Genomic DNA, 13,474 nt, shown 5'->3' on the forward strand with positions numbered 1-13,474 from the left:
ACCCCTGTATATGACATTAAGGAATTATTTTAACAATCATTGTGGCAACTGTCACAAGATAGAGCCCACACTTAATAATTTTGCATTCAAAGTCCTGCACAAAAAGACTTGAAGTAAGCTAACCCCTTTTCTGTGTTATGTCCTCCACCATCTCCACCTCTCCACCATCTGTCCCTATTGTTAAAATGCTATGCAGATTTCAAAGCCCATTTCCTCCCTAAGCCCAAGGAAAGCATAAAGCATACGTGATCTCTCACTTGTCAGAACTATTGTATTGTGTCCCCATCTATCCCTCTTATGATTCATAACCTTCCCACCCGTCTTTTTCTCATGTGTAAAAGAGGAGAGGGACTACACTGAATTGTAATAAGATACACACACTGGCAACTGTGTGTGTATATATGTATGTATATGTGTATATACGTGTATTGTACATACATGTATATGTTGTATACATACATATATCCTGGCACACGGTGGTTAGGTCCGAAACATGCTAACTATTATTACTAATAATCAATGTGCTCCTCCCATAGGACTGAGGCTTCTTGAGAGTAGTTTTGTTGTCTTAATGTCTCTGTGTCCTTAATATCCAAGCTCTGACCTTCCTCTGGTATTGTTTATTGACTAATGAATGAGTGAAGGATGCCAGTTGGGGAAGGGATTCAAAGCTGAGGGGAACAGTATGGGCACAAAGCTTCAGAAATCTTAGTGTTTTGCTGCGTGCTGACATTTCCAAAAATGCTGACCCAATTTCCTGACACCACATTCACTGTCTTGGTTTTGAACTTCTTCTGTAAAACAGCCTCTAATTTATTGGATCCATTTGGAGGTTTGCTTTCTGCTTTCATATTCTGCTCCCAGATTTCATTCCAGTTTCTCTGACGTTAAGTTGAAACCCAGGTCCTTATTTCAAAAATTTATTATCTAACATAAACACTCTCTGCCCAACTGCAGGAGCAATTTACACCCAGAGATGGAAGAGTCCCTTTAAGGGATAAATTGGATTCTCCTGTACATCACTTTTATATTATCAAGAAGCCATAAATTCTCACAATGCTGGCCTGTGACAGAAGAGAAACCAAACTCCGTGCCCGGAAATAACGAAGTCACTCCTGAAATTGAATTGAATTTCCATCCTAAACGACACTTCTGCCTGTCATCCATGTTTTTCCATCTGAAGATTTCTTTCCAGTTGCTATGACCCCAGTACCACAGTAATGAAGAGGTACAGCTGATGTGGTCCCTCTTGGATCTGATGAGAACTGCGAGTTATTCTCGGTGCAGCGGTAGCGGGGAAGGGTTGGGAGGATATTTAGACCTACAAGAATAGGTCCTATCGGTTTTATTGTAGGCTGATTGATCATTATTGTTTTATTATGGATCTCACCGAGAGCTTGGAGCATGCTAGGCAGGCATTGTGTCAGGAGTTCTATACGGATCATTCATTCCATTTCCACGTAAGCCCATTTTGAAGATGACAAAAATAAGGCCTGATGAGATGAATTTTTCTGAGCTCTTACAGCTGGTATCAGTGGTGGTGTCAGGACTCCAACCTGGGTAGTCCAATCTAACACTCATGTTGGAGAGACATGACACGGGAAAGAGCTGAGTCCAAGCATAAGGACTCAAATTTAGGATGACGTTAAAGTGATTTCTGTAGCCCTGAATTTTTATCAAATGCATTTTCTTTCCTTCCAAGATACTCCCTCCCCCCAATTATGTAGTTTTCAACAAAGAACTAGAAATAGATATATATGAAACATAATTTTAATCAGCATTAAAAGTACATTAAATTCTGTAGAAAAGATACACTATATTTGAATTCACATATTATTTATGTATACATAAATAAAATATTGCTGCTATAAAAATACAACTAACAAAAAATAAAGTTCATGTTTGAGAAACACCTTCCTAAAGGCGAGAAAGTTACTTATGTCTTGATTTTCTTCATTAAAAGGATGGCATGCCCATTATAGAAAATTTCAAAATGCAGAAAAGAAGGAAAGGGATTTCATGAAATCTCCCTTCCATGCCAGCACAAGGGGAAATCTTTTTCTGTTTGTAACAGTGTTATGCAATTTCATAAGCTGTAATTTTCTCTCAAGATCATAACCATAGCTCCCTTTAATATTGCTTCATTTTCTTTTCTTTTCTTTTTAAAGTATGCTTCATGCCCAGCGTGGAGCCCAACACGGGGCTCGAACTCACGACCCTGAGATCAAAACCTGAGCTGAGATCACGAGTCAAACACTTACTGGCTGAGCCACCCCCACACCCCAGTACTGACGGGTTTTCATAGTTAGGGTTATACATATGAATGCACCACCATCTCAAGTCTCCAAAGGGGAGGCATGCCATTTACAATTTCTTTCCTTTGGGTTATTTTAGAACGATCAATTATCATAAGCAGTGCTGTACTAAATATCCTCACACTTCGAGTCTTGTATGCAGGCCAGACTGGAGCCTTACCATACATTCCAAGAAGTGAAATCAGTCAGTTGAAGTGTATGAATATTCAAAAAGTGCTTGATTCTTACTCTCAAAGATCTTTCCAAAAGGGCTGTAACAGTTTTTGCCACCAGCAAATATAGATTCAGACTTCCCAGAGAACATTTTTCTAGAATGCTTTGTCTTGGGAAATACCCCCTTCCACCAAAAGCCTGGCTGATCCTTAGGAACAAAGTTTTTTCCTGGCTCCTCTGTGATCTGAATTGCTTGGAACGTGGCTCTCACCGAGCCCTTCCCACACTAGCTGAGATGGTCATTCTCTACCCTAACCCACTGTGAACCGAGGGGCAGGCGCACAGTAGGAGCTCAGTGCATAATTATGAAGCATTTGGGTTCTGAAGAAAGGGACGACATACTTAAGTATCAGGGTTTCTATTGTGTCCCACACACACTATAGGTGTCAATTAAATACAGCAAAACCTTGGTTTGCGAGCATAATCTGCAATTGCAAGCAAACATGCTTGTAACCAAAGCACTTGTATACCAAAGCGAATTTACCCATATGAAATAATGGAAACTCAGATGATTCGTCCCACAACCCAAAAGTATTCATATAGAAATGATTACAATGCTGTAATAGGATACAAAATAATAAAGAAAATACAAAACATAAAGAAAAATAAACTGACCTTAAGTTACCTTTGAAAAACTTCATGTGAGAGACACAAGAGAGGGGAGCGTTATTGTGTAGGACAACTTTCATGATCACTAACGGAATCACTGCCATCTATTGGTTCAGTGGAATCTTCTTCTGCATGGGGACCACTGTATACGCTAGCACGGATACTGACTAGAGTACAGTATTAATAAACTCTTGTCATGTACTGTAGTGAACATAACTGGCAATAAGACAGCAAAGGAAAAGGTCTATATCTGCAGGCAGCCTGACCTAGAATGAAGCAAAGCCTTCCTAAGCTCACTTTTGTATGGAAAAGCAAAGGACAGTTCATAGGTGCTTTGAAGTGACAAAAAATACACTAGTTCCAGTTGTGGGCACCTTCTGGGTTCTGAAAAATCACCGATTTCTGCCAAACACCATGGCCTGAGATGGAGCATCCGAGCATGGGAGTCGATCACCCATGATTCCGCAGCAAGGGAAAGAGAGAGAAAACCATTGGCTCAGTTGTGATCATGTGATGTTTGGCATCACGTACTACTCGTATTGCCAGACATCGCTCGTTTATCAAGTTAAAATCGATTAGAAGCGTTTGCTCATCTTGCGGAACACTCGCCAAACAGGTTACTTGCAATCCAAGGTTTTGCTGTACTTACTAACTCAATGAATGTAAACCCGACATGTGATTTACTTCAAAGCCTGCCAGGGTGGGAAGAGCCAACTCCAGGACACATTTCTTTCAGTTCCTTGGGCCTCACGCTCTCATTTAAGGTATAAACATTTATAAATACCTACTATGTGCCAGGACCTATATTAGGTAGCCAGGAAAGAGGTAGTTCTGAAAGCATCTTATGGACCAGGTGTCCTGTACACAATAATTAGCCTGAGAAAAATCCTCACTGAAGTATGAACAGAGCTCCTGTGGATGCCCCAAGGGGAAGTCACCCAGAGAAGGGTGGTGTCTTCACACAGGAGCAGCCTGGAGCTGGAATGTGACTGCACTGGGTTACACTGTGCCCCCCTGAAAGGTATATCCAAGCCCCAGCCCTGGCACCTGTGAATGTGACCTTATTCAGCAATAACTCGAGATGAGATCCTCTTGGGTTTAAGGTGAGCCCCACCACATCCTTCAATCCCCCGGCAGCCCTGCGGGAGAAGGTCACCCCTCTTGTTAATCAAGAGACAAGCTCTGGGGCGCCTGGGGGGCTCAGCTTGTTGAGCGTCCGACTTCGGCTCAGGTCATGATCTCATGGTTTGTGAGTTCCAGCCCCGTGTCGAGCTCTGCGCTGACAGCTCAGAGCCTGGAACTTTCTTCAGCTTTTGTGTCTCCCTCTCTCTCTGCCCCTCTTCTACTTGCACTGTGTCTCTCTCTTTCAAAAATACACATTACAATTTTTTTTAAATAAAAAGAAAGAGACAACCTCAAATCAGAGAAGTAATGGACTTGCTCAAGGTCATCTGTATCAGGCATACAACACGAGACCTCTCAACACCAGCCTTCACAGCAGTGAGTGGTGGGCCACGACTCTGCCTACACACTGGGCGCCCTTGAACCCTCCCCTATGGTCAGGTGCAGAGTCTGGGCTTCTCCTCCTCACAATCACTTTTCCCATGTCTCACCACTTAGCGAGCTTAGGTCAGAAGCTTGGTTTGTTTACAAATTCCACTGGTCATCAGATAAGACCCAGATTGGGATCCAGGGAGGGCAGTCTACTGCCCACAACCCAACTAAAGTCACTGGCTAGGAAAATCTTGGCTCTTCCCGTCTTTCACCTACATTGCCATGACACAAGGGACAAGCCTTTGTCAAAGGAGGACATGGGATTAGCAACCCAGCCATATTTCCACACTTGGCACAATCTCTATTCCTACCGCTTGGATAAATTTGATTTCCCAATTCACTGGGATTGGCCAATGAAATACATCATCCCAGCCTCATTTTGCTAGCAGTTTCCTGGGAGAGGCACATAGGCAATTCTCACAAACTCTCAGTTTCCCTTTATAGAATTCAGAAGGTGTAAATGTAAGATGGTGAGTCTATTTACCAAAAACAAAAATTTCTTTTAACCATAAACACACTAGCATTGCAAACTAAGGACACAAATACTCTCAATTCATGCAGCCCACTGGACGTTGGTGCCGTATGCACACGAAAATAAGCAACTCACCAGGGAATGCCAAGAACTTCAAGGAGGAAGAGGTTGGATAGTGTCACTTCAAATAAGTTTTATTTGCACGTGCAACCAGAAGCCAAAGAGTTTGGCTTTTCCATCAGTTAGTCACATGACGTTTCCTTCATGAAAGCTTGGGTGGACAGATTTTATGTGTAAATATGAGTGGAGAACTGGACTTTGGGTGAGAGCATGGTGATGGGGGGATACCCACTGTTTGCTCCTGGGTGAAGTTACTTTTCTCCACGAGCCCCATGGTCTCGCCTGCTTAAGGCTCTGGTAATGGGACCCACTTCATTGGCTGCTTTTGAGATTAGGTGTGGTCATACCGGCAAAGCACTTACAACAGAGCTGGGCACATGCGAAGTGGCCATCATGGGGGAAGCATCCTACAAGCATGTTGATTTTTGTTCTGTAACTTCCAGTTACATGTTCTAAATACAGGGACTGCCCTCCACTCAAATGCTAACTGCACATAAATATGAATAAGGCTCAGTTCCAAACCCCGCCTTGGGAAGAATGCACCCTCTTACCTTATTCCTACCCAAAGACACAAAATGTCAAAAATCTCATGGGTGTGTGCCTTTTTACATGTTAACATTTTTAAAATAAAATTGTCCATGCTGAACAAGAACAGTGAACTTAAAGAGGAAATTTGAGGCACGTGCTTTATATTTTTTAAGGGCTTCTTTCTTTATTTTGAAGGAGAGAGAGCTGGGAAGGGGCAGAGATAGAGAGAGAGGGAGACAGGGAAACCCAAGCAGGCTCTGCATTGTCAGCGCAGAGCCCAATGTGCGGCTTGAACTCATGAACCGTGAGATCATGACCTGAGCCGAAACCAAGAATCGAATGCTTACCTGAGCCACCCAGGTGCCCCAAGGTACGTGCTTTAAGTCAGTGAAAATGCTCACACTATTGGGAGAATTGTCCCTTTGTAGCAGAATTCTTGTACAGAATCATGACACCGAGGCTTTTCTTTCCAGGAAGCACCTTAACTCCAGCCGGCATTGCTCAGTTGGGTTCGTACCCAAAGAACTGAGCGCCGGACACCACATGGAGTGGTTTCTTATATATTTTTTACTTCTTTGTCTCCCATATATGGTAACACACAAACATACGGTCTGATTAAAGTGGTCTCATGTTACAAGGTTGTGAGGGATGTTGTCACGTACTCGAATAGCAAGGTTGCCTTAAGATGTTGTTTTCTTTCCTTAGGGAGAGGACCCTACCACACCTTATCTGTCACTCACATTCTTTTGAATCTTCTGAAGTTTATAACATACACATATTATTTGTTAAAAAAATAAGATCTAGGTTTAACCCTATGCTCCACACCAAAAACAAATAAATAAAAATTGAAAAAAAGGATTCCCTTCTTTATTTGCTCACTGGATTCAATGAAGTGACAAAAATGATACATTTTATAAAAATCAGTATTTGTATACTTTTAGGCAGTTTGTAGTGAAAAGGGTTGATAATGCTAGTTGAAAGAAAGAAGCTTGCTGGTGTTTCAGGATTAAACTATTATTGGTCCTAGAGATAAAAAGGTTTTTCCCAAAGTAAAAACATTACAAAAAAATTACTCCTTGCAAAAATCTGACAGTGAGCAGATATTTTGTTAAGACTGGGTCCGTTCAGCCCCCAACTCCAGCAAGGCCGGAGGGTTTCTCCAGCATCTGAGGGGTCCCCTGTCCTGGGAGGAAGGACAACTGTGGGCCTGATGAGGTGAGCCATCACTGCGTTCAATTACACATGAGGCAAAATCAGGGCCAAAAGCACAGGAACCTGCAGTCCAGGCCAGCCACACTTCTTCCAGAGAGCTTCCTAAGGGAGGGAAAGACACCATCCTGGGGGTTTCAGGCATACAGACGAAAATCTGACATTAGTCACCCCACTGGAGAAATTTTCTCCAAAAGGAGCTTGAAAATGTTGCCCAAACCCACTATGATGAGCATTTAGACCACGGCTCAGTTCAAAACAGTGATCACGTGGTTGCCCTTCACAGGTTCACATTCATGTGATGGAAGTGGATCTAAAACAGCAAGAAGAGAAGAGCCTTCCTAGTGACCTGACCCTCACCTGAGCCACGAGTTCCCTTCAAATCAGCTCACTGTCCCCCAGCGGATGGACGGAACGCAACAGCATCGACCATGGTCCAAGAGACTCTAAGAAGACCACAGGGACTATTCATTCCTTCTTCTTCCTCTTCTTCTTTTTTTTTTTTTTTTATGAAAGTTAAAGTATATATCAAAAGAATCACGACTACATAATGGAGAAGACAGAACAATATCAAGACATTTTTACCATCAAACATGAGACTTCAAAGGAGCTTCATGTCTGTGGCACACGACTTTGGGCTTTAGCTGACCTTTCGGATGCTAGCGTCTCAGACGTTAAGGGGCGCATGGGCAGAAAAGTTACAGGAAGCAGAACAAGAAATGGATATTGACTCATCAAATGTGAACTTGTATTTGTGAGTAATTTCAAGAAAGTCTGTCTTCCCTTCTTCATTACTTCGTTGACTCAGTAAATGATCATGCTGGGCAATGTGTCAGGTGTTGAAAATACAAAGATGAACAAGGTAGAAAAGATGCCCGCCCCCAGGGGGTGGGCAGACAGGCAGGTTTAATCTCTGGCTACCTAGAAACATGATACACGACTCAGTCACCCAACTGGGATTGCATCCCAGAAAAGAAGTGGACAATGCTTAACAGGGTAGAGAATGAGATAGGAACTCCTATCTGTCTAGATAAAAAGGCAGCTGGGGACACCCTCTGAGGAAGTGAGGGTCTAGTCCTTACTCTGGCTCTGTCTAGGGGTTACCTGGACAGGACATCAGTTGGTCAGGACATAACCTCAGCTTGCCTTTTGCATCTGGGAAGGCGGCAAGGTGTGATGGAGAGAGACTTTGACTACAAGCCATATCCCAACTTATAATTGCAATCCCGCTGCTTTTTAACGATGTGACTTGGGGCTAGGAGCTTAACCACCAGAAGCTTCACACACCGATGGAACAGAGTCTGCCTTGGGGGCATCTGTAAGAAGTCGTAAGATCCACATGTGCTTATGTTAATGCTTATACATGCACAAACACTCATTCGTATCAGCGCTTTGTAAGCAGTTCAGTGCAATTTGAACAACAGGTGGACTGGCATGGGATCTGGGGTCAGAGTGTCTTGGTTTGAATCCTGGTTCCACGATCTTGAGTTGGGAGCCAGGGGCCAAATCACCCAATCTCTCTGCAAAATGCTGGCCACAATACCCAGCCCATTTTATTTGTTAAAAGTTTATTTACCACCCCACACTGGTCAGAATGGCTAAAATGAACAAATAAGGAAATGACAGATGCTGGTGAGGATGTAGAGAAATGGGAACCCTCTTGCACTGTGGGTGGGAATGCAAACTGGTGCAGTCACTCCGGAAAACAGTATGGAGGTTCCTCAAAACATTAACAATAGAACTCCTCTAGGACCCAGCAATAGCACTGCTAGGAATTTATCCAAGGGATACGGGAGTGCTGATTCATAGGGGCACATGTTCCCCAATGTTCGTAGCAGGACTTCCAACAATAGCCAAATCATGAAAAGAGCCTAAATGTCCATTGATGGATGGATAAAGATGTGGTTTATATATACAATGGAATACTACTTGGCAATGTGAAAGAATGAAATCATACCATTTGCAGCAATGTGGATGGAACTGGAAGGTATTATGCTGAGTGAAGTAAGTCAGAGAAGGACAGATACCATACGTTTTCACTCAAATGAAGATCTTGAGAAACTTAACAGAAGACCATGGGGGAAGGAAGGGGAAAGATAGTTACAAACAGAGAGAGAGGGAGGCAAACCATAAGAGGCTCTTCAATACAGAGGACACTTGATGATATTCCCCTACTTGGATACCTTCAAACTCAAGAGGTATACTCTGAAATACCTTGTGCTTTCTATAGCTCTGTAACACCACCCTCAAAGAGGATTTGTCACCACTGAGTATACAAAAAAAGAGTAAACACCAGGTTTCAAAGTCAGTTCTCCAGATGAAGGAAAGATAATGAAGCTGCTAAAAAATACCAGGCACAGCTAAATCCTTTTTGACCTCTTTCTCATTGGAATTTACACAACAGCCCAATGAAGTAGGCACCATCAGGTCTGTTTTACAGATTTGAAAAGTGAGGTCCAAATAAGTTAAGCATTGGATTTAAGTAACTTGCCCAAGGCCACCAATATGGAAGATACAAGTTTTTGATGATCCAACCCAGGCCTGCATTGGTAGGATGATTCTATAACTTTCAAGGTTGGCAACTTTCAAGAAAGCAACATTCATTTGTCTATACAAAATATGGCATCACGGGTGCCTGGCTGACTCTGGCGGGGAGCTTACTTAAAAACATACTACAACTGGAGTGTCTAGCACATGGAGTGGGAGATTCATACACTCATCTGTTGAATTAACACAACACATTGTACAGCATTATCATATATCCCTATGCACAGTGTGTACAGCACACAATTTCAAGTCTGAAGGCATACTGATAAAGGGATTTATTGCACGATATCGGAGGGGAAAAAGCAGACTCAAATCTCTGCCAAGACTACCATTTTAGAGATGACAAGGTGATTCCACTTGGCAGATTTTTACACGTGTCTCTACATTATTGGCTAGCTCCTTTTCTCCAGGGTAGATCTGGAATCTGAGGACAGATGACCTGACGTACAGTGACTTAAAAACACTGGCTGAAATGAAAACCTGGTTCGAACCATCATGCTCTCATGCATCAGTTCCAACTTCTGCCTGTCTTGGGCTCTGCTCTGGGAAGTTGGCATCCATCTCAACAATGTCCACACGACTCCGTGTCTGCGGCAAACGAGGCCAGTGGATCACACGTGTGCAGCAACGGCTGTGATAATTCACGAACGACATTTGTAAAGCAGATTGGTAAAGAATGTGGTCCTTTGAGCACCTTCAAAGAAGCCTAGCCCGCCCACAGAGGCGACTCCGGCATGGGGTGACCTTCCTTGACAAATATAGCACAGTGCTTACAAACACAGAGCCTGGAGCCAGAGTTGCTGCGTGTAAAGGCTGGTGGATGACTGCATGAATGAACAATGGGCCTTCAGTGAACACTCTGCATTGCACTGAACAATCCCTTTACTGCTCTATACTACTACTACTATTACTACTACAACTGCCTCCTCCTCTTCCTCCTTCTGGTTGCTCTCGTTCATGGTGTGGTATTAGTTATTTGTATCAAAATTATACATGCAAATAATCCAAGGAATCGATGGTCTTGCAAGTGCTGTAATCCAGAAACAACCTCTCCCTCTCCATCCATCCACTCATCCATCCGTCTGATCCAGGTGACAATTTAGGTAGACGTGGCTCCTTCTCTCTAAAGTAATTGATAACTTTTGCATCTCAGGCTCCATCTGTTGGCCTCCCACTGTGGAAGAGGAAGACTCCCACTCTTTCCTCCCCATAGCTGCCCCCCCAGGAGCCCCGACACTCATCTCCCCATCCTGCCATCCCCCAGTGGAGCGTTGTATTTCTGGTTAGGCTGATCTTGAGGGCTGCAGTGATTATGATTGTATGGAGCCAGTTCACAATGTAAGCTGTACTACACACACGCAATATCCTGTATGATGCTTCCACTCCCTGCAATTAATAAGTCTTTTATTGATTGATTTTGTCCCAAAACTTCCCATTTATTCAACTTCAGATCCTTCAACAGCTAAATAACTTCCACTCAAGGCATTCAGATGCGTCAGGAATCCCACCAGCCCGTGCTTCCTGGAGAAGTCTGTCCCAGGGTCTTCTGATCCACTCCAGTCAGCACTGGTCAGGGCCTACTCTGTAGACATAGCTAACATCCTGGACCTCCGTTTATCACCATCCTAGAGGCTGTCTAGGCCTCTCTTCCCTGCCAGAGCCCCACATTTTCCATTTCTTCCTCCTTCCTGATTTATTCCTTCATTTTAGTGGTGTCTGTCTCTTCCAAGATTTGTTTTTCCTCTTTCCACTTGAAAAATCCATTCTTTGGATCTCACGGTTTGTGCCAGAAGATTTCCATGGGTGTCTGATGACCATTGGTTACTTAAATGAGTGGGGCTTGTTGGCTGTGAACTCCATGTGAAGTGGTGGTGGGGAAGTTGTGAAGCTGGGTCTCTTTGCTATTGGGTCACCCCCACTGAAATCAGTTTCCTGCCTGGAGGAAGGTCTGAACAGGTCACTCTTGGAGCCCAGCTGGAATGGGTAGAAGTTGTGTACTTTAGCTTCTGGTTGGAATACTCTTTCCCTTTTAAGTTTATTTATTTTGAGAGAGATAGAGAATGAGGGAGCGAGCGCACAAGTGGGGGGAGGTGGTCGGAGAGAGGGAGATGCAAAATCCCAAGCAGGCTCTACGTTGTCAAGCTTACAGCCTGACACAGGGCTTGAACTCACCAAGGGTGAGATCATGACCTGAGCTGAAACCAAGAGCCAGACGCTCAGCCACCTGAGCCGTCCAGGTGCCCCAATACAATGTCCTAACTCAATATAATGTCCTAACTCAAGTAAGCTAGGTGTCCTTCAGTGCAGAATCTCACTAGGTTTTCCATCTTTAGGGAGCAAACATTATTCTTCTGCTGGGGCGAAGTTATGACTCAGCCATCGAGTTCTTCACAACGGGCAAGCAGCTCTGGGTTCTCAGTAATTCCTAAAAGGCTTTCAAACTCATCTTACTGTAGCCTCCCTTCTTCCTTCCATATATGCTGATGACTGCCAATCCCCGTGCCGAGGGGGCGCTCTTCAGCGTCCATCAGCGTCGGCTCTCCCCAGTGACAACCTGGAATTTACGTTCTTGGACACTAATCTTCACCACTCCCCATCTTCTTTCGGATCACCCCCCCCCCCCGGTATTTTTTCTGTAGTCTCCTCTTTAGTCTTCTCCATCTTTGTGAGTTTGTCATTTATCGCGTTATTCTTGCTGTCGTTTTACTGGGGTTTCAGGAAGAACAAGCTGTAGTGTGTGTGTGTGTGTGTGTGTGTGTACATGTATGCATGCTTAATCTACCATCTTTACCTAGAAGGTCAAGTCTTTCTTTACCATGTCATCCAAAACTGCATAAGTTAGAAGAGCAGCGAGGGACAGTGCCAACTCAAGGCGAACCAATCTGGAACCGCTCACGCCGACCTCCTCCTCTGGGAAGAGCGAGACGACTTCGTTCCATCACTTCTGGAAGCCTCTCACTGGCCACCTGGCTCTGCAGACAAACTTGCTTTGCCGGCCTGCTCGAAGGGGCAGAGCTGTGACAGGCAGGGGAAGCCAGGGCCCCGAGGAGGCAGAGGAACCCAGAGCTTGTAACCAAAGCCCAGGGCTGGCACCGAGGCTTGCCCGGGAGAAAGAAGTCCTTCACTCCTCCGTGAGCACAGCCCTGACTTCACGGACGGAAAGGCAGAGAGCAGATTCCCTCACACTCCCAGCTGATGCCATGTGACCCTTCTAACCTGAGAAGGGGCAGGGGGCCCAGAACGGTCCAGCCTCCCGAAGTCACAGCGGAACAGAGAAGCAAAGCCCTCCACCGGGGGGGGGGGGGGGGGGGGGGAGGGGTGGTCCACCTCGGATGCAGGTGACAGGGGGGTGGGCCTGCAGATGTAAGAGCCGTAAGAGGCTGTTCTGATGTCTGTGAGCGCCGGGTGCTGTCACTTCCGACAGACGTCGGTGAGGAAACGCCCCGCCCGGCCGCCCCGCGTCCCCAGCGCCCCATGGGCCACGTCCCCAGCGCCCCGCCAGCAGCCCCGTCACCTGTGGATGATGTGGAACCTCTGCAGATACTCCAGGGCCAGGGCCAGCTCGCAGATGTACAGCTTCACCGCCCCCTCGGTGAAGTGGACGTTCTGCTGCAGGTGGTAGCGCAGGTCCCCGCCCAGGAGCAGGTCCACCACCATGAACATGTCCTCCTCGTCCTGGAAGGAGTACCTGCGGGTGCAGGGGGGACACAGCAGGTTAGGGGGGGCGGGGGTGCTCCAACATCCTGCGGACCGATGCCCCCGTTTCACAGAAGGGCAACTTGAAGCTCAGAGAGAGGCGCCGGGCATCACCGAAATCACAGTGCGCTCTCGGCGGGCTCTCGCAGGCAAGCGGCGTTTTAACCAACGCCGGACGTCAACCTGAGACTTTGTTTTCATTCTTAAAAAT

The 13,474-nt window shown here is 45.2% G+C and overlaps 1 protein-coding gene across 1 annotated transcript in view; it reads right to left on the bottom strand.

Annotated features, from left to right (window-relative positions):
- Window positions 1-13,255, bottom strand: part of STK32B (serine/threonine kinase 32B) — a gene marked incomplete at its 5' end in the record, with an annotated part of 114,460 nt that extends 101,205 nt beyond the window's left edge. The window contains one exon of the mRNA XM_039232111.1: window positions 13,082-13,255. Coding sequence (XP_039088042.1) covers window positions 13,082-13,255 — 174 coding nt within the window. The remainder of the gene's footprint in view (window positions 1-13,081) is intronic.
- Between the last annotated feature and the right edge of the window lie 219 nt (window positions 13,256-13,474).

Source organism: Hyaena hyaena, unplaced genomic scaffold (assembly GCF_003009895.1).
Source record: "Hyaena hyaena isolate Hyena2069 unplaced genomic scaffold, ASM300989v1 scaffold_63, whole genome shotgun sequence".
NCBI lineage: Eukaryota > Metazoa > Chordata > Mammalia > Carnivora > Hyaenidae > Hyaena > Hyaena hyaena.